The 19,158-nt window shown below is 45.3% G+C and overlaps 2 protein-coding genes across 4 annotated transcripts in view; one reads left to right on the top strand and one right to left on the bottom strand.

Annotated features, from left to right (window-relative positions):
* Window positions 1-314: 314 nt before the first annotated feature.
* ndufab1b (NADH:ubiquinone oxidoreductase subunit AB1b) lies at window positions 315-2,622 on the top strand. Its single transcript, XM_030090286.1, has 5 exons — window positions 315-514; window positions 1,605-1,724; window positions 1,912-1,999; window positions 2,139-2,243; window positions 2,320-2,622. The coding sequence occupies exons 1-4, from the start codon at window positions 344-346 to the stop codon at window positions 2,228-2,230; spliced, it is 471 nt and encodes a 156-aa protein (XP_029946146.1). The 5' UTR covers window positions 315-343; the 3' UTR covers window positions 2,231-2,243; window positions 2,320-2,622.
* Window positions 2,623-5,471: 2,849 nt separating this feature from the next.
* Window positions 5,472-19,158, bottom strand: part of LOC115387726 (trinucleotide repeat-containing gene 6A protein) — a 32,617-nt gene continuing 18,930 nt past the window's right edge. For 2 of the 3 annotated variants that reach the window (XM_030090561.1, XM_030090563.1), the window contains 21 exons: window positions 18,855-19,047; window positions 18,273-18,748; window positions 18,023-18,154; window positions 17,762-17,905; window positions 15,781-15,969; window positions 15,504-15,670; window positions 15,319-15,396; window positions 15,038-15,205; window positions 14,189-14,338; window positions 13,811-13,930; window positions 13,367-13,504; window positions 13,173-13,256; window positions 12,892-13,066; window positions 12,597-12,743; window positions 12,277-12,447; window positions 12,048-12,188; window positions 11,806-11,913; window positions 11,482-11,712; window positions 11,029-11,099; window positions 10,802-10,941; window positions 5,472-10,653 (listed from right to left, as the gene is read on the bottom strand). In XM_030090561.1, coding sequence (XP_029946421.1) covers window positions 10,305-10,653; window positions 10,802-10,941; window positions 11,029-11,099; window positions 11,482-11,712; window positions 11,806-11,913; window positions 12,048-12,188; window positions 12,277-12,447; window positions 12,597-12,743; window positions 12,892-13,066; window positions 13,173-13,256; window positions 13,367-13,504; window positions 13,811-13,930; window positions 14,189-14,338; window positions 15,038-15,205; window positions 15,319-15,396; window positions 15,504-15,670; window positions 15,781-15,969; window positions 17,762-17,905; window positions 18,023-18,154; window positions 18,273-18,748; window positions 18,855-19,047 — 3,572 coding nt within the window. In that variant the 3' untranslated portion in view covers window positions 5,472-10,304. The remainder of the gene's footprint in view (window positions 10,654-10,801; window positions 10,942-11,028; window positions 11,100-11,481; window positions 11,713-11,805; window positions 11,914-12,047; window positions 12,189-12,276; window positions 12,448-12,596; window positions 12,744-12,891; window positions 13,067-13,172; window positions 13,257-13,366; window positions 13,505-13,810; window positions 13,931-14,188; window positions 14,339-15,037; window positions 15,206-15,318; window positions 15,397-15,503; window positions 15,671-15,780; window positions 15,970-17,761; window positions 17,906-18,022; window positions 18,155-18,272; window positions 18,749-18,854; window positions 19,048-19,158) is intronic. The other variant, XM_030090562.1, reaches the window with a different exon arrangement.

Below are 19,158 nucleotides of genomic sequence, written 5' to 3'. Positions count from 1 at the left end.
AAACAAATACCAACACATAAGAATGACATAATAAACTAAATATTAATTGCTTCATCTTCAGTCTGATTTGTATCCCTGTATTTTACAGCTTTTTGAAAGTTGACAGCGAGATACTACAAGTTTATCGCTGAGAGCATTCCACAGTTTAACTCCCAGAACAGAAACACGTAGATTTGGTACAAGTGACGCTTTAGAGGTTCTATTACGCTTTAAAAGCGTCTATCTACGTCTCAGACATAAAACAAACCACGAAAACAGGTGGTATAGTGCGCATGCGCATAGCGGAGTCTGACCCCAATGTCTTCTTCCTAGCTGCGCGCGCATCTTTGTCTCTCACTCCGTCATGGCGGCTCGTGTCCTGCAGCAGTGCGTTCGCTCCTTCGCTCGGCCCTCGCTGAGGCTCTGCTCCGGTAACCTCGCCCTCAGAGCCGCTGCCGCTCCGGTGACAGCCCTCCACCGACCCCTGTCCTCTGTCGCAGACAGCCGGAGGACGCGGTGGCTGGACCAGAGCCGGGTGAGTCCGCGCTCACATTGGAGCAGTCGTGGCCTAGCTTGTGACCTACCGATGTCTTTCAAAGCCGCCGGGCCAAAGAGACCCGCTGCCAGCCCACCGTGTGAGGGGAGAGAGGGGTTTAGCTGGGGGTGGGTGTCCGCGGCCGTGGCAGTCCGGGCTGGATTCACTTAAACCCTGAAAAGCGGTTTGACGGCACGACTGACATGTTTGGATGTTAGCCGTTAGCTAGCGTGTTAGCTGGTGCGTTCAGGGACGGCTGTGTTGTTAAACTCATCTGACCTGCAGAACAACCCTGATTTCACCTCCAAAGACACATCAAACTCCTGCATCCAACAGCGTAACCCCATGCCGACGTTTATGGTGCTATTCTAGGGCAAATGCACACTTTATGTACTCTCTCATGAGGTTAAGTAGCTCTTGATCCGGTTAAGTTTACATTTAGCTTACCTTAATGTGAAGATTAATGACGCTCTGTAAACTCACATTTTCAGAAAAGAGCAGGGAGAGGATGACTATTACTGGTATGTGATGGGGTATGTCAGTCACAAGACAAGTAAGTTATGGATGAGTGCTGGATTTCTTAATCTTGTGAGCTTCATAGACAATGAAGAGCATAACTCTTCTCATTTGAATTCAGCTGAGTCTGGTAGACATTGTCTGCAGATGTTAATCCATGCATGTTATGCATGTCTTTGTAGTAAATATTATTCTCTGATCTATTATTGCAATAATTTTATTCATTGACATGTATGTTAATGGACTATTTAGGAGTTCATGAAGAAGGCATTTCCTGACCCCACCTGAAGCTCCCTGGTACCCTCAAGGATCTTTTGATAAAACACTTGTTTTGTCACTGTTAAATTTACTGGTTTAAAACTTCTTGGTTAATTTGAATTCCTCTGCCGAGACAACAGCCTCATGTTCGTATGTCTTGAGACCAGACCAAATAAAAATCTCTCAAAATCTCTCAACTTGAACAAATGTCCTTTGATTCTGTGTGTTTAAGGAAAAACAGTTTTCCATCCTGTAAGCTTTAGTGTCTTATTTACATGTGACTCTGGAAGGTCTGACCTTTGCCCTCCCTCCTCAGATCTCCTCAGTGAGTGTGTTGTGCCGGCACTATGGAGACCTTCCTCCTCTCACCCTAGAAACCATCAAAGACCGCGTCATGTATGTACTCAAGCTGTACGACAAGATCAACCCAGAGAAGGTGAGAAAGGGAAAAACGCCATCAGACCTGAACGCAGCTTAGTTTTATCTGAAATGATGCATGAACGATGGATGAATTATCTTTAAGCATGCTGCTTATATGTTTTATGCGAGCAAAATGTCTGCAGTCTGGCTGAAGTGAAAACAGACAGAATTAATATTTTTAACATCCTGATTGTGTTTTCCAGCTGCAGACAGGCTCCCACTTCATGAAAGATCTGGGACTGGACAGCTTGGACCAGGTGGAGATCATCATGGCCATGGAGGATGAGTTTGGTGAGAGCTGCCACGTTTCCAGTTTAGACTTTTCAGTGTTTTCTTTTGTTTTTACGGAGTGATGGTTGAAGTCGTGACTGAACAGGTGTCACCTCTTTAATTGTCCTCATGTGGCGTGTGTTTCGTGTCGCTGCTGCAGGTTTTGAGATTCCAGACGCAGAAGCAGAGAAGCTGATGACTCCCGAGGAGATTGTACAGTACATCGCAGATAAGAAGGACGTTTACGAATAATCTGCTCACGCAGGTCGGTGTTCCGGCTGAGATCACGCCAACACACTGCGAGCGTCGTTTTGTGCTGATGGTTTACTCTCCCCTCACAGAGGGTGACCCCCCCCCACCACCACGACCACACAGGACGTCCTTTCGAAGCAGACTGCAGCCATACCAGAATTCCCCTGCGCCATCCCGTCAGCTCTCGTGTCCCGTGAGGCATCGCCGGCGCCGCCCGCCGTGTCTTGTCTTTGACTGTATTTAAATGAACATGTTTTTGGGAGTGTGGAGACAAAACGTCAATATTAAAACAAAGTTCTATCACAGTTTGGATTTGTTCTTGTCACGGCGCCATCCTGTGGTTCAGATGTATGATTTCTGTTGAATAGATCAATAAAGACGCACACTGTACACTTTGGTTTCTGATGGTCGGGTCTCTTCAAGGCAACATCCAGTTTAAGTTTATTCTGTCATTTTCTGATGAATCTTTAGAAGATTTCAGTATCAACACCGAAGATTTAAAACAAAAAGTTATGAAGTCATGACAGCGCAGACATAGTTTGATTTTAAAACAATGTCATTGTCTCACTGAGTCATTCTTGATGGTTGAATCCTGCACTTCCTAATGTTTTTTCAGAATATCAGATGTTTATAACTGCAGTGATCCAAAGAAAATGGTTTCTGGAAGGGGATATACACTCACCGGCCACTTTTTCGTGAATGCAAATTTCAAATCAGCCAATCACATGACAGCAACTCAATGCATTTAGGCATGTAGACATGGTCAAGACGATCTGCTGCAGTTCAAACCAGCATCAGAATCGGAAGGAGAGGTGATTTAAGTGACTTTGAACGTGGCATGGTTGTTGGTGTTAGACGGGCTGATCTGAGTATTTCAGAAGCTCCTGATCTACTGGGATTTTCACACACAGCTGTCTCCAGTGTTTACAGAGAATGGTCCGAAAAAGAGAAAATATCCAGTGAGTGGCAGTTGTGTGGGCGAAAAAGCCTTGTTGATGCCAGAGGTCAGTGGAGAATGGCCAGACTGGTCCGAGCTGACAGAAAGGCAACAGTAACTCAAATAACCACTCGTTACAACCAAAGTATACAGAAGAACATCTCTGAATACAACACATCAAACCTTGACGCAGATGGGCTACAGCATCAGAAGACCACACGGCGTGCCACTCCTGTCAGCTAAGAACAGGAAACTGAGGCTACAGGCTCTCTGAAATTGGAAAATAGAAGATTGGAAAAGCGTTGCCTGGTCTGATGAGTCTCGATTTCTGCTGCGACATTCAGATGGTCGGGTCAGAATTTGGCGTCAACAACATGAAAGAATGGATCCATCCTGCCTTGCTTCAACGGTTCAGGCTGGTGGTGGTGGTGTAATGGTGTGGGGGATATTTTCCTGGCACTCTTTGGGCCCCTTAGTACCAATTGAGTATCGTTGCAGCGCCACAGCCTCAGACTGGTTTGTTGACCATGACAATGAGTTCACTTCACTCAAACGGCCTCCACAGTCACCAGATCTCAATCCACTAGAGCACCTTTGGGATGTGGTGGGACCGAAGATTCGCAACATGGACGTGCAGCCGAACAAGTCTGCAGCAACTGCGTGATGCGATCATGTCAGTATGGACCAAACTCCCTGAGGAGTGTTTCCAGTACCCCGATGAATCTATGCCACGAAGGATTAAGGCAGTTCTGAAGGCAAAAGGGGGTCCAATCCAGTACGAGCAAGGTGTATTTAATAAAGTGACCGGTCAGTGTATGTAGGTGTTAACTCTTGTTAAACGTGGTAGTTTTGCAGTATTTAAGAAGTGCCCTCTCAGGGAGTCTCAATGCACATTTTGAGGTCAAAATGTACAGTATAGAAAAAGCTTTAACAATGTAGAATATATAAAATCCCACAATAGCACCACTATTTCTCATTCTCAAAGCTGTAACTCAGTGCTTTGAGATGAGAGAAGCATATAGCATCATATGATCACAGCATTAGATCCAGATTCAGCTTCATCCGTTCGGAAGTTTTGCATCTGTCAGATGAACAGTTTGCACCGGACTTTGAAATGACTGCTAAAGGACATTGGTTCCACTGGTGGATTAGTAGGAGGGGACGGGTGAGATCCGAGACATGAAGCCTCTCCAGGAAGGGAAACGGCCGTCTGACCTCAGAGTAACTATCGTATCCCACCAACACTAACGTATTGATTTTTAAAACTTATTTCAAATACCAAATAATGCATATCAACTAGACGGATCAAATCCTCATGAAACCGTGTAGATTCCATAACTTGACCCCTCCGATGGTGGGCAGGAAATCTCAGTAGTTCATCTGTTATGAAATGTGTGCAGTTCAGCAGACCTGTCCTTAAAATAAACCAGAAACTGGACTTTCAACCATTTTAGAGTCAGAGCAACACAATCCGGTACCAGGTCTCTCCTGAAAAATGTCATGTTTTATCCCCCCTGAACTGAAATAACGAGTCCGTGAGCGGGATCATTGTTAGTCTTTTATTGAGGGTTGTACCCAAGTTATACAGCTTTGTATACCGGCTGCAGGAGCCAGTGGGTTACAAACAGTAATCAGTATACGAGTACAGCCAACAGAAGACCTACTACCTACTACTCTACACCTTAGTACAGATACTCTGAAGAGCACTAAAATCCAGAAAAATAAGGGAAAAAAAAAATACAGAACAAACCAAGCAACAAAGGAAGGAGAATAAAAAGATTAAATGAAACCAAACAAGTAGACAGCATCAGAGGAGACATTCATTATTAGAGCACACTGGAGTTGGTTTTCTATACCATGTAATATCAGGCGACTTTGTTTTTGTCAATTTTTATACCCATACAAATAAAGATTGTCCTTCAAAAAGTGCAGATTCCACCGAAGTTTAAGATAAAATCCTTTGATGACCCAAGGAAGACATTTGAAAATAAAAAGGTACTTCCTGTTTTGTCTGGAAGAGAAAGACTTCCTCTAGTTGATTATAGACACTGTACGCTTATATTTTCATATATATTATATATAGTTTCAACAGTCTCCCAAAGCGATGTGCATAATAGGTTTTACAGGTGATCCAACTACACACTGTGGATTGATAGAATCTCTATAAAAAACATCGTAGTTGTGTAAAATTTGCAGTTTTTCCACCGGCCTCGACGCCCCGCGGCTTCCCGGGGACGAGGCAAGCTGTGAAAAGAAACAAATGGACTTTGCAAATCTTAACCTGTCCTCCTCCCCTGCTACAACTGGCCCGGCGGTAGGTAATAAAGGTTTGTTTTTTTTTTTTTGTTTTTTGTTTTTTCAGTTTATCATTATTAGTAGTACTAGAAGTACGATTTCAACGATGGCACAACATGTTTGAGGAATATTATTGGGAATCCCGTCTCAGCTGAGTTTTTTTTTTCTTCTTTTTTTTTTAGTAAGATGTTGGGATTATTTTTACTTAAAAGACAGCAAAAAACACAAAAACCCAAGGTGGACATGGAAGCCTGGGTTCAACACTCCACTGCATAGTCTCTCTGAGCGACGACCCCCCCCACCCCCCGCCCTCCCCGATAACCCCGCCCCTCCCCCCCCCCACGTCTTTGTGCTGGTTAGACTAAAGCTTTTCAGGGTTTTTGTTTGTGTGTGTTTTCATACTAAATGTAAAACGACAAAAAAGACAGCAGATTCTCACAGTTTTTGTGTTTTTTTTTTCTTTTGTGTATGGTTTTTTTTTGTTGATTTTTCTTTTTTTTTTTTCCTTTTTGTTCTCCAAAAAAAATAGCCTTTAGCGCTTTTTTTGATCGACCGTAGGAGCCGTCAGGTGTGTGTGTGTGTGTGTGTGTGTGTGTGTCATGGTATAATATAGCATTTACTCACAGGATAGTTAAGAGAAACAAAAAGTCACATTATTTTTTTTTTAATTCTTAAATATTAAAAAGTAGTAGCGTATCACCAGCCAGCTTCCCTCCCTACGTCCGTCTGTCCTCCCCGCTCTGGCCCTGTCGGGAAGCTGCTTGGCAGCCCTGGGGGGATTGTACATTGCTCGTGGTGGATTTCACTTGAACTGAAAAAGGTTTTTTTCCTCACATCATCCTTTTTGCAAAATGACAAGGTTTTGTTTTTTTGTTTTTTTTTATATATATCTTCAAGCATTTAACATTGTCCAGCTTTTTAAATACAGAAATGCACACGTACACAACCAAACAGAAAACAGAAAAAAAAAAAAAAATCAAAGTATCGATCCCTTTCCTTCCCTCTCACTCACCCTCCCTCCTCAATTTGGCATGATAATGTGTTACACACACCTCTTCTGCACAACACTGGGTTTTTGCATATTTCCTCAGTCACACAAGCACACACACACAAACACACTCAGTGGACTAGACAGAAATGGAGCGAGAATAAGCTGGCGACCGCAGACAGTAACATGGACTTGAATGAGAGGCGTTTTACAGACGTTGCTTGTCCCTTCTCTAACAGCAGAGTCTCCGAGCGGCTCGACCCGACGACGGGGGATCAGGAAACACACACACACACACACAGCTAAAAACTTAAAGTTCAGTCCCCCCCCCTCCCGGTCAGTTCTGTCTCTCCTGGGCTGAAGCCAGTGTAACCCCCCCAACCCCAAAACCCCGAGTCCCTGAAAAGCCACCGTGAGTCACAGCCCCGCCCGACAGGAAGCCTCGCCTCGTTTTCAGTCAAGCTCGGCACGCAAGCGCGCTCGCTCTCTGCCGTCCGAGGCCGCAGAAGGCAGACTCGAGGCTCCGCTGTCGTTTGTACTATTTCAAAATAAAACCGTTTGCAGCTACATTCTGGCCCGGCGTGGGCGGCGTGGCCAGGCCGCCGCCCCGACCGGCCGGCTGGGCCAGCGCCGGCGGGGGGAGAGGTAAACCCGGAGGGCGGACGGCGGCGCCCCCCTCCGTCTTCTCCCGCTCGCCGAGCTGGGGATCAACAAAGCACCATCTTCTCTTTTTCACACAAACAGCTTTCACTTCAGTTCGAAACAACTGAGACACGCGCACACACACTGACACACACACTTTACCCTGTCACAATACACTCACAGGCGCACCTTCTCTCTCGGACAGAAAAACTCTAAAGTACACCACCCTCGTCTGTCTGACCGTCTCCCGCTTTGCTCTCCGCTCACTCGGCCTTCTCCTCCAACCCACCAAGTGCAAAATCCAAGGCTCCTCAGTTCAATTTGTCAAATGAAGTCAACTCAAAACAAAAAAAAAAAAAAAAGCAAAAAAAAAAGACAAGCACAGTTCGGATGTTCCACTGGATAACAAATGTTCAACAAGACAAAAACAATAAGATAGATATTTATAATATATAGTTTAAGCAAAGAGATCTGGAATTAAGTAAACTAATATTTTGTATGATTGAATTATTTGGTAGAGAGCGGTTCAATACTGGCACACACCACTGTCAAGTCTGGCTAACACTCGAGGTTCTGTCTCACTACATCTGCTCAGAAGGTGTTAAATATTCACGGCTAAACTTAAAAACAACTAAAGCCAACAGCTTCTAGTACTTCTGAAATAAAACCCTATATCAGAGGGGGGGGGGAAATGTACGCGTGCACGCACGAACACACACACGGGGAAAACGACAGGCTTCAAACACAGAATCATAACACGGTGAAGAAAAGTAAATTAAGGTCCATGGCTTCGCTAATGCTGACGTCTCATTCACGCACTCTGAAGCGTCTTTTTTTTTTTTCTTTTAGTTATTCCTCAAAAAATTGTGCATCATAGTAACTGAACAATCACTGGTAGGTAATTCTATTTTTCATGCTTGTATTTTTGTCAACAACAAAAAAAAAAGTAAAATAAAATAAAAGAAACACCACTGGTGGATTTACATTCACGCTGTTCTCTCACACTCACACTCCAGCTGTAGAACTCACATCTGCTGGTACACACACACACACATACACACACACTTGATCACATCAGGAACTTCAGATGAGTACCCCACCCTCCCCTGACCCGAAGGAAGAAGAAGAGAGAGAGAGAGAAAAAATAAAAATAAAAAGAACAGTACAACAATACAATCATATTCTATTTGTAAACAGGTAGAAGCCACTTGACTTGTTGTTGCATCTTCGGACACAATTAGGATCAAGGCAATGAAATGTGGACGACTTTTGCACTGTTAAAATATTATCTTCAACCAAAACGAGATTTTTAAAGTTTTTTTGTCTTCTTTCCTATTTCTTTAAACACATTTGTGGCAATGAGAGCAATATTAAAAAAAAAAAAAAAAAAAAAAAAGAAAAAACGCAAGTAATATTTTGTTGTACTTGATGAAACATTTAAAACATGGTGTGAGACATGGGAAATAAAGAACACCTCTCAGTAGGCCATGTGAACGTGAGAGGCTACAGTATGCATAGATACAGATTCGCCTTTCTCTTGGTTTCGAAGTCTGACGAGACAAGAACATTTTCCACTGACAGCCACACACTCACACCATAAACACTCCCCACTTTTTGATTTTTTTTTCTTCTATTTTTTTTGCTGTTTTTTTTTTTTTAAATCAGTGGAGTGAAGGAGTGGAGGAAGAGGAGGAGAGGAGGGGCAGCGCCCTCCGCCTCGCCGCCCCCTCCCCGCATTAGGAGCCTCCTCTTCCGTCGAGACAGCATATTGAAAGCAGTGTGTTGAGCTTCTCCAGCTTAAAGCAGTTATTTGGCAGAGGAAAAAAAAAAAAAAAAACTTAGACCTATACATAGTTTTCAGTGCTAGAAATTGGATTTTCCTTTCCTACAAGGAGTAGTAGTTTTTTTAATTCCACTACAAGGGGGGGAAAACTGGCTTGATTTCCTGAGAACCATTGCTGGTTATTTAGCAGACAAAGAGGAATAGTTCAAATAACCAACGCCATGGCCAAAAACACTGATCCGAATTCCCAGAGTTACAAAGCATCGTCTTCATCCTCAATAAGAGATTTTTTTTTTGCTGATTTTCTCTTTTATCATTTTTATTGAGTATTTTTTTTCTTTTTGTTTTTTTTTTGTGCATTTTTTTGTTTTTTTTGTTTGTTTTCCATCTTCTCTTTAAAATGAAGAATGAACACACGTTCCGCCTCCTAAGTCTTGTAAACAAGAGGTTGCAGTGTGGCACCTCCAAAACATTGAAAGCCTATTCTGAAAGTGCTGTTCCCTCCTCCTTCCCCCACTCGGGAGGGGCGGGGGCGAAAAGGGAGGGCTTGCTAGATAGGCCCGCCTCCTATATTAGGGTGGGCGGGGCTTGCTAGTCCCAGCTGCGGCTACAGTCCTTTGCACTGCAGAGCTCAACGTTCTTTAGTTTTAAAACAAAAATTGGTGCAATACTTTTTTTAATGTCACTTTTAATATCACCAGATATTCCTCCTACGTCAGGTTTTATTCTTTAACTATCTGTTGATCTTGAACTCCACGACAACGCAGTAAGGTAGGCGTGCCAAGGCAGAGAGGAGCGCACACGTACTCGGTTGCAACTCGCAATCACACACATGCACGCACACAGTACTCTCACACACGCACACACACACGGTAAGGACCTCAATGAGTAAACAGCTACACTGGAAAAACTGGCTGCTCCCTCTATATTGCAGATTATATATACTGAGAAAAAACCACATTCAGTGCAAAGTTAAAAAAGCTCTCATACTCCAACATTGTCAGCAAAACAAAATAAAACAAAAAGAAAAAACTTGAAAAATAAAAAGAATTGGAATTCAAATAAACATGACAAATGAAACAAAAAAATATATATAATAATAATGAGCTCGATTGAAGCTTTTTTTCCGTCTGAAAGAGCACTACCTGGAAGCAAATATCCATCCGTTCACATTATAGAATTGGCCTGCATGATTCAAGTATTCCGACTGATATGTTTTTGGGCTAAAACAAAGTGGACATATGTGCAGAGAGAGAAACGTAACTTGTTTTCCACAGGGCAGACCCCGCTTTGTTGAATATCTGTTAAGTGAGAAAGAGTCCAACTAGTGCCATAGCATTTCAAACTACTGTTTTCCATTTTCTTCTGCTGATTATTGATGATTCTCTACTGACCCTTCACCCAGCCTGCTTTGATTGGCGGAGGCGGTTCACATGGAGTCCCCTCCGCCTGTCAGGTGATCCACCGGGAGGAAGGAGCTGATTGGAGACGGGCTGCTGATCCTCCCTGCCTCGGTGCCACTGGGGTTCCCCCACAGGCTACTGGAATAGTTGGGCCCGCCCCAGAGGGAGGAGCTGTGGAGATCGCTGCTGTTCCACTGGTTGGGTTCCGGAGCGCGGCTGGGAAACGGGTGAGACTGATCCATCCGGCTCTGGGAGGAGCCAATGGCCTGCCAGCTGGAGGAGGGAGTGGCTAAAGACTGCCCTTGTGCAAAGAAACGGTTGATTTCCTCCTCGCTGGCGAACTCAGCCAGAATAGTAGTGTTCCCCAAAACACACCTGCAGAGGAGAGCGGGCAAGAGAGAGAGAGAGGGTGTAAACAAACCATCCAGCAGCTGCAACACACAATCACCATCCTTCAGACACATTTTGTGTGCAATATCAACAGTTTGATACAGCATGTATCACACTAAAGAAGAGGTCTTACATGTGCAGGCTCTTCTGGGCCTTGGCGGCCTCGTCCTTGGAGCTGTAGCATACCACTGCGTTGCCGTGCGGCAGGTTGAGGTGGAATGTGATCAGAGGGCCGTGCTGCATGCACAGGGTCCTCAGTGTGGAGCCGTCAATCTGCAACGGCGACAGCAAAAGTGAGCGGGTGGGCGTCGACGCCACCGCCGGCTTTCCTCGACCACAAGGCTTGTGCAGTCTAATTACCTGAGGTGTGAGATTCTTCAGAACGAGCCACTGGGTTCTCCCTGAGCTGCTGCTGTCGCCCCAACTGGTGCCTGTCAAAAAATAAAATATATGAAATCTGCGACGCTTAAGAAAGTGTAACATGATATATAAGAGAAAAAAATTGTTCACAGTTCGACAGCTATCAAGTTAATAAAAAGAAATTCAAAGTGAAGTTGTCCAAAATGATCAAAACCAGTTGTGTTGAAGTGTTAAGTACAATCGCTTCTCTATAATGTGCTTTCTAATCAGATTTTGCTGCAACATGCACCCATGTGATGTATGGGGAAAAAAAGTGACATCCCCCTTCCTGTGCGACCAGTTAGCACCATGTAGTGACGTAACAATGATGAGAGAAACCTTTGAAGACTCCGGTAATTCGAGCGTCTCTACTACAGCTAGCTGCACAGCACGGCGCTCTCCCTCCTCTCTCACCAGGTGTGTATCTGGACTCAGCGGAGCTCCAGCCGCCCAGCCTCAGGGCAGAGCCGTCCCAGCCGGAGGAGGCGGGGCTGGGCTTCTGGCTGGTGAGGCCGGGCGGTGGCCTGGAGGGGGTCGCCACAGACAGCGCCTTGGGAGGCAGGGGGACCTTCCACAGCTCGTGAGCGAGGGAAGAGTTGGACACAGAACCGCTGCCGGGGGACCACTTCGACTCACTGGGTCTGGCTGTAGAATGGACGAAGAAAACTCAATGTTTACAAAATGTCTTATGTAACCAAAAAAATTAAACCGGCAACAAAAATGCACAAATCCTGCTACCTGAAGTGCTTTGTGCTGTACTGGTGAGGGAACCGCTGTGGCTGGAGGCACGAATGGATGACCAGGCACTGTTAGAAGGCATCGTGGTGTTCAGTGATGAGGATGGCCCTGGAAAGAAGCAGCGTCAGGATCAGCGCTCAGGTCTGTACCGTCGGGCTCATCGAAGAGGATCTTCAGCAGGACTTCATAATCAGCACTTTTCTCTGTATCTGCACCGCACCGTGTGTCCTGCCGCGTCTTACCGTTGTTCCTGTCCCTGAGGTGGTCTGTGTCACGGACGGTGTTGATGGAGAGGTTGTTGATGACACTGCCGGGGGTCACAAATGGGTCAGTCTCAGGGTCAATGTTAGGGTAACCTTTCCAAGGTTCCCCGGGCCGGAACTCTGCAAACGAAAAACACACCCGATGCAGCAATTAGCAGCTTCCAAGGCAAACGGTTCACAAGCAGCAGTGCGTGAGGTGCAAGCGTACCTGGGGGCCAGGTGACAGTGTTTCCATGGGGCGGGGGGGAGTTGGCACGGGGTGGCCAGCCATCGCCCACCGAGCCGAGTGATTGGCCAGGAGGGCTCAGGGGAGACGGGCCAGGAGTCAGAAAGTCATAGAAGGAAGAGTCCTCAAGACGCAGCCCAGACGACATAGCACCTGAGGGAGGAAAGCAAACGTTCCAGTCAACAACAACGAAAATCTTAACTTGGTTCACTACATTATACGGCTTCCACACTCGACTCCTTAAGACCCGATGTTTACCTCAAAGGCATATTTTATTTATGTCATTTCAACAGTTTTTGTACCAGGTTTGCTGTTCTGCTCCAGAGGGTCAGTAGCCCAAAGTTTCTTCAGTCTGGACTGGGGTGGCTCTTTGTAGCTCACAGATCCACCGCCACCACTACCACCACCAACGCCCATGTCCAGGGATACATTCAGGTTAGAGTTCAAGCCTAACGTGAGCGAGAAGAGAAACACAAAAACAGGTACACGTTACTGTCACTGTAAATTTAGTAGTCAACAAACCTGAAAGGCAACAATGCAGATTTCAACACATTATCTCACAATAAATATGAACAGGACAGGCAGTAGTCTACTTACTTAAAGGGAAGTTGCTGAAGGATGCAAGAGCGTTAGTATCCTTCTGCAGCTCAGGTGTATTGTGGGACATGTAGTTATCCAGGTATGGTTTAAGTGGCGGGGCTTGTTTCATGAGGGAGGGGTCCAGGTGTCGCGGCGGCTGCATCAACGAGGGAGACGAGCCAATTGGACGCGTCTGGAAAGAAAACAAAAAATAAAGAAATAAGTACAATAAGATACTGCATGATTTTATAACTGTGAAGATCCACCTTCATGAGACTGATCGTTTAAATCACACGCACCGCTTCAGACGGACGTCCCACTGGCATGGGTCTCTGGCTCTGAGCCTTCTGCTGCTGCTGCTGCTGCTGCTGGAGGAGGAGACGCTGCAGACGGACCAGGAAAGAAAAAATGGCGTCAATGCAGACACATCTCACGTTCAGCGCTGCAGCTAAACCACGAGATCAAATTTAAGATGAGAAAATGTCAAGCATACCTGTAACTGGTTGATCTGGTTGAGCTGTGACAGCTGGTTGAGCTGGGAGAGTTGATTGAGAACAGCCACCTGCTGAGGGCCGAACAGAGGATTCAGACCCCCGTTACCTCCTGGGTACTTCAACAGGGATGGAGGGACCTGCACACGTACAACAGACAGACTTCATCGAATGACATTCAATCCGCTGAAGGTTTGAGAAGCAAATCATTATGTTCATTTTTCCTCGATTATGATCACCCCAAAAATTCATTTCATTTTTTACTCTAACAACTCGAAGATAAAAATTTTTTCTTCCATTATTGTTAGAGTACCATGTATAACTATGTATGTCCTCATACATGCAATGTGTTAAAATTTGTTCATGTAAAAAAAGGACAGGTTAAACGCTCATAATCACATTTATTTGTCAGAATAAAAAAAGAAGAACTTGTGTATGTTTGCTACCTGAGAGGGCAGGATGGGTGGAGGCACTTGGTTGCGGTGATTGGGTTGAGGAGGTGGCTGGGACTGGGGGCCGCCACGGCCCTGTGCTACGCTGTTGCCACCTAACATAGGGTTTACATTCTGTGCAGGGAGAACACACACACAAACACACACAATGATCAAACAAGATGTGACAACATAAATGTTTATACCCGCACTCAATGCAACAAAACAGTCACTGGAACAGTCTGTGCTTTGAAATCCATTCCAGAGGCGATAGAATCGATTCAGTCAGTGTTACAAGCAGAAGGAACAGTGACTGTAATAGGGAATATTTCGTTTCTTTATACCAAGAGGCCTTGAGGATGACCATTTCCTCGTCATCCCTTCCAAACTCACCTGCCGAACTGACCCAGAACTAGCGTGGGACGGAGATGGCCCAGAGTTGGGACGGGGCACAGGCTGAGCGGAATTAGAAGGGGAGATGCTCATGCTTTGATTGCAGGAGAGCTCGTCAGAAGCTGGACTATCGTAAGCAGAGGGGGAGAGCTGCACAAGCAAGGCCAGGAGGAGCACAGCCGATGGACGGCAAGCACAGAAGGACAGGAAGCAGCAGCAGCAGCCAAAGGAGCACAGAGAGGGGATAAGAAAAGGGAGAAAAGAGTTAATTTTTTTAAAAGAGGAAAAGGACTGAGAGGAAAGAAATTGATGTGCAGACAGAGAAAGATTGTAGTTTGTGGCAGAGAAAAAGTATGAAGTGGATAGAAGTGACTGCCGCTTGAAAAGGCAATACAAGGAGAAAATAGAAAGGAAAACAGCAGGACAAGGGATGGACGGGGCAGCATTTATCTCTAAAAGAGAAACAGCAGGAACAAGCCAGGAGCAGTTTGTCAACACTATGAATGAGTCCTTATTATCACTGGATAATTGCTCATCTTTCAGGCTTCCAATTGTTATCCAATTAGCTAATGTGAATGCTTCAATGTTTTGGGAGTTGAAAAACAACATGGCCAAATAATTATTAGTAGAGATAATGAGAACACCATGTAAAACAAAGGCTTCAATGGGAATCTCTTTTTCAAAGGCCAGACGTCCCATGCAATGCGTCACAACCACCACTGAGGGGCGCAATAGGACCAAGGCACCACTACATGTCAGCAACACCTTTACCGTCTACTACCAGATCACAGCAAGACTCGGCCTCCTATCAGTCGTGTTTGAGTGTACTATGGTTATCGTTTTATTCACCTTGTCGTAGTACGGACTGCGATCCATGGCAGACTCTTTGTGGAGCTGGAGTCTTGAGCCGTGGTTCTTCCCCATCACTCCACTGAAGTCTCCAATGCTTCCCATGTCCATACGCTTGTCCTGCACCATCCCGGATCCCTGCTTCATGGAATCATCAGGAGAGTCTCTCTGCCAGGGGGACAAAAAAAAAAAAAAAAAAAAAAAAAAAGAAAAAAAGGCATTTAGGTTTTTTTTTCCTTACAAAAGAGGCTCATTACACTGCACACTGTGTTAATCCTTACAGAGAAGTTCATGTTGTTGAACTGGCTGATAAAGGGCTTCATCCAGGGTTCGTCCGGCTTGTTGACAGATTTGTTCATCTGAAACGCAACGACAAAAATGAGTAAGAATAATGCAAGTTAAATTGAAACTTGTCAGCGTGAAATACAACTAAAATGAATAAATTAAAAAGAGGGTGTGAGCAGACCTTATTGGAGCCTTTGTGTTTGTAGTTCCAGGTGTTTTGGTCGTGGGACCGGTTGTCGTGTTGGTTGTTGTTCCACATGCCAATCTCCACTTCCTCCTCTTGGTCCCAGCTGTTGCTCATGGACACATCTTCACCACACCATGTCTCCATGGGCTTAGGACCTTGAGCTAGAAAACAACATAAATACCAGTGATGTTTTGCAACAGGTGTCTCCACAACATGAAACAATCATACTGTGCACATGATGCAGAAAACTGAACTGCAGTCATGCACCTACCTGATTTAGACTGGCTGCTCCATCCGGACACAGACTCTCTGTTGTCCCTGCTGGGCTCGTTCCAGCCAGACGTGCTGTCCAAGGGCTTTCCCCAGGCAGAAGTCCCATTGTCCACCGTCACAGGAGGAGCAGAGGTCGGCTCCCCCCACGATGAGGACTCCTTCTGCTGAGGGTACGAGTCAGACCAAACTGGAGGAAAAAAGGAAGGTCTCAGAGTCAGTATAGTCTCGAAAATGAAGTCCTTCACAGTTTCATCAAGGGTTAAATAACATGAAGACACCGTCACAGGAAAAGAAAACCGCAATCTGCAATCTTTTGCTCCGCTTGACTCAAGGAGCATTTCTTTGAAAGAGAGGCATACTCAAGCCCTCAAGGATTTTCTTGCTATCTCATTTATAAGACTTCTGTTTAACTCTTGTGTGTGTCAATGTCCAATACGTCCCCTTTACCGTTTCAAAATGCAAGTTGTTACAGACGGCGTATGAGTGAGTTTAAAGGCTCTTGTTACAGCTGACCACCCAGAACCTCTGCTTTCTTCTTTTTACATAAGTGGGGATACCAGCAATACCTTTCTGTAAAAATAGGCCAGATCATGGGGGTGGCCTCAGGCTCCGATGTTTCTCATGTGACTGGCTGAGCTCGCATACAAGTACATGCAAATAACAGCGCAGACAAGCAGGCACACAGCTAGAGGTAGATTCAAAAACCCACCAATGGAAAAATGCATGACGAACTGGGGCAGAAGTCCATATTTATGCGTTCAGGGTTAGTGAATGACTTACAACAATTTTGCATGGACTGATCCATTTCTCTACTACTTTAGATTTGAGCCGATTGCGAGTCCATCTGACATCTTTATTGACTGACTTGCACATAGAGCATATTCTTTCAGTTTATCATGATCCTACTTGCCATTTTTTTCTTTTCAGTACGTATAAAAAACTGCAAATACACGGATCACATCCCACCAATTAAATTCTCAGTTCAGTAGCTAGATAGTTTGCTCCACCCTTCCTAGTCAGTTACTTAGCTGCTCCAGTTAGCTCACTTTACCAGGAACCCTGAATAACCCCAACGGCCCCTCCTGCTCCTCTCCTTCTCAGGCCCCTTCCACTGAAAAGCTGCCCTGCTCGTTTCAGTTTTCCCATCTTGCATTGGAACTATTCCTATTACCAAGTCACCAGACCTCCTCCTCTTCCACTCAAAGTCTCTTTCGCCCTCCTCTCCTGAAACCCAACAAAAGCTTGTATTTCTACAGAAAGAAGAATTGGCGGGCGAGCGAGAAAGGGAGGAGAAAAAGACGAGTGAGAGAAGAGAAAAATCGATGCTCTTAGCATTCCAAAGAGATGACTCAACCGGCTTCACAAAAAGCCCTTCAACATAGACAACACTAAAGAGAGACGGGTAGAAATAGCTCGACATGTTTGGTTTCTCTTCATGTGTTTGACCAAGTAGTCTTGTCTTTGTGTATACATTTGGGAGTCTGCGGAATGGGCACTTTAATACTCCATTTCTCTAATCCTGTATGGACATGGTGAGCTAAACGTGCACCTATTCGGTTTATTATCGACACCAGAAGGTTTTAACTTGTGTTTTTGTTCCATTTGGACACTATCCAACGTCCCTGCAGGTTACCTGTATCTTAATACTGAAGCGAAAATATCAGAACGCAAATGAAAGCATGAGTCACTGCCCTTTCAGCTTAGATTCTGAAAATATGCAGATCATGTTTTGATGGAAGATATTAAAGTAGGACAAACTCAAGTGTTGCAAGTCAGATGGGATCCAACAATGTGAAAGTAAACTTTGAGAGAAAAAAAAAAACTTTATAAGAGCCTGCGGTATGGATGAGGTTCCCCAGGCAGAGTGATTTATATGCCCTATTTATTCTCATAATAAAAGTAACACTGATATATTCCCGTGGAGGTGCTTTCATCGTGTGTGTTCATACTTGCATGCATACATGAATATTTGAACTTACAAGAACTGTTTTTCTCCTGGTTGTTATGCTGCATTGAGCTGTGTGCTACCGGGTGGGACTGGTGCTGAGAGGACGAGCTCATGGCCTCCTGGTCTGGTTGACCAGTCCTGTTCCACATGTTGACAGATCCACCGCCGTATTTGCCTGAGAGGATAGTGCGATTACATTTTGAGCCCAGAATTATGAGCCTTCACACTGAAGATGTTTATGTGGGCTGTGCACAGGACTAGTAAGCAGAAAGGCAAAGTGGCAAGTATTTACCAGGATCTCCCCAGGCTGAAGTTCCGTCATCAATCTCCATCTTCCGACGGATGGATTCTGGGGATGGCTCTTCCCACCCACTTGATGTTTCCTCCTTCTGACCCGTTGTGGGTATGGGTCCTCCCAGCCAGCCTGAAATAATATGAAGAAGAGTGATTGATCGATTCAATTTTCTCCCACTGCAAAGTCTCTGTGGGGTAAAAAAATGAAAACTTAAAGATAAACAAAAGATGGCATGAGAGTTAAATACCCGTGGGCTTGATGGATCCTTGATTGCCTCTGGAAGTGTTTCCGGACTCCGGACCTTTTCCCCACTCATTGGAAGGCTTGGGATTTGGTTCACCCCAATTCTGGCCTCCGTGGTTGTTCTTCATTGGCTCACCCCAGCCCTGACTGTTATTCTGAGCATGAGATCTGTGGGCTGAGTCTCCCCAGTTGGAGCTGGGGTTTGGAGTGCTCTGGTCTGGAGTATTTGAACCGCCGCTCCCGACCCAGGTGTTGCTGCTGCTGGTAGTGGTTCGGCTTGGCTCACTCCAACATCCAGAGCCAGAGCGGTCACTGTCGCTGTCCCATCCCACCGAGCCCGCGCCCTTTTGGGGTTCACCCCAGTGGTTGTTGGCCGTGGCTTGGGTACCATTTCCACTTCCTCCCCAGGTTTCACTTGCATTTCCACCATTGGAACCCCATCCCTGCTGCGGCTTCGGGCCATTAGTCCAGGTATTGGATCTGTGGAGAACCAATGCAGGTTTAAAGTCATATATGCTAACGACAATCAACATTATCCGATATAAATATCCACAATAAGATAAGTGGCATTAGGTTTTGAAATTACCTGTCATCTTTGTTAACGTTGTTACTCCAGGTGTTAGTGTTGCCACCTTTGTAGCTGGATCCATCTTCCCAGCCACTCTGTCCACCTCCACCATTTGACTGGACTTTGTTGTCCCAACCAGAGGTTGGCCTCTGCTCTCCCCAGCCAGAACAACCTGTGTCCAAGCCTGAGCTGCTCGGCCCACCGCCCCAGCCTGCGGAAAAAAAGAAAGAAAAAAAAAAAACAGATGGGTCAATTATTTGATCACCAGATAATTAAAAAAAAAAAAAAAAAAAGACTATAGCTGCATGAACAAAATAACTTT

This window comes from Salarias fasciatus, chromosome 4, assembly GCF_902148845.1.
Source record: "Salarias fasciatus chromosome 4, fSalaFa1.1, whole genome shotgun sequence".
NCBI classification, from domain to species: Eukaryota; Metazoa; Chordata; class Actinopteri; order Blenniiformes; family Blenniidae; genus Salarias; species Salarias fasciatus.
Note: the sequence above shows the minus strand (reverse complement) of the source record. Positions and strands in the feature narration are given on the sequence as shown.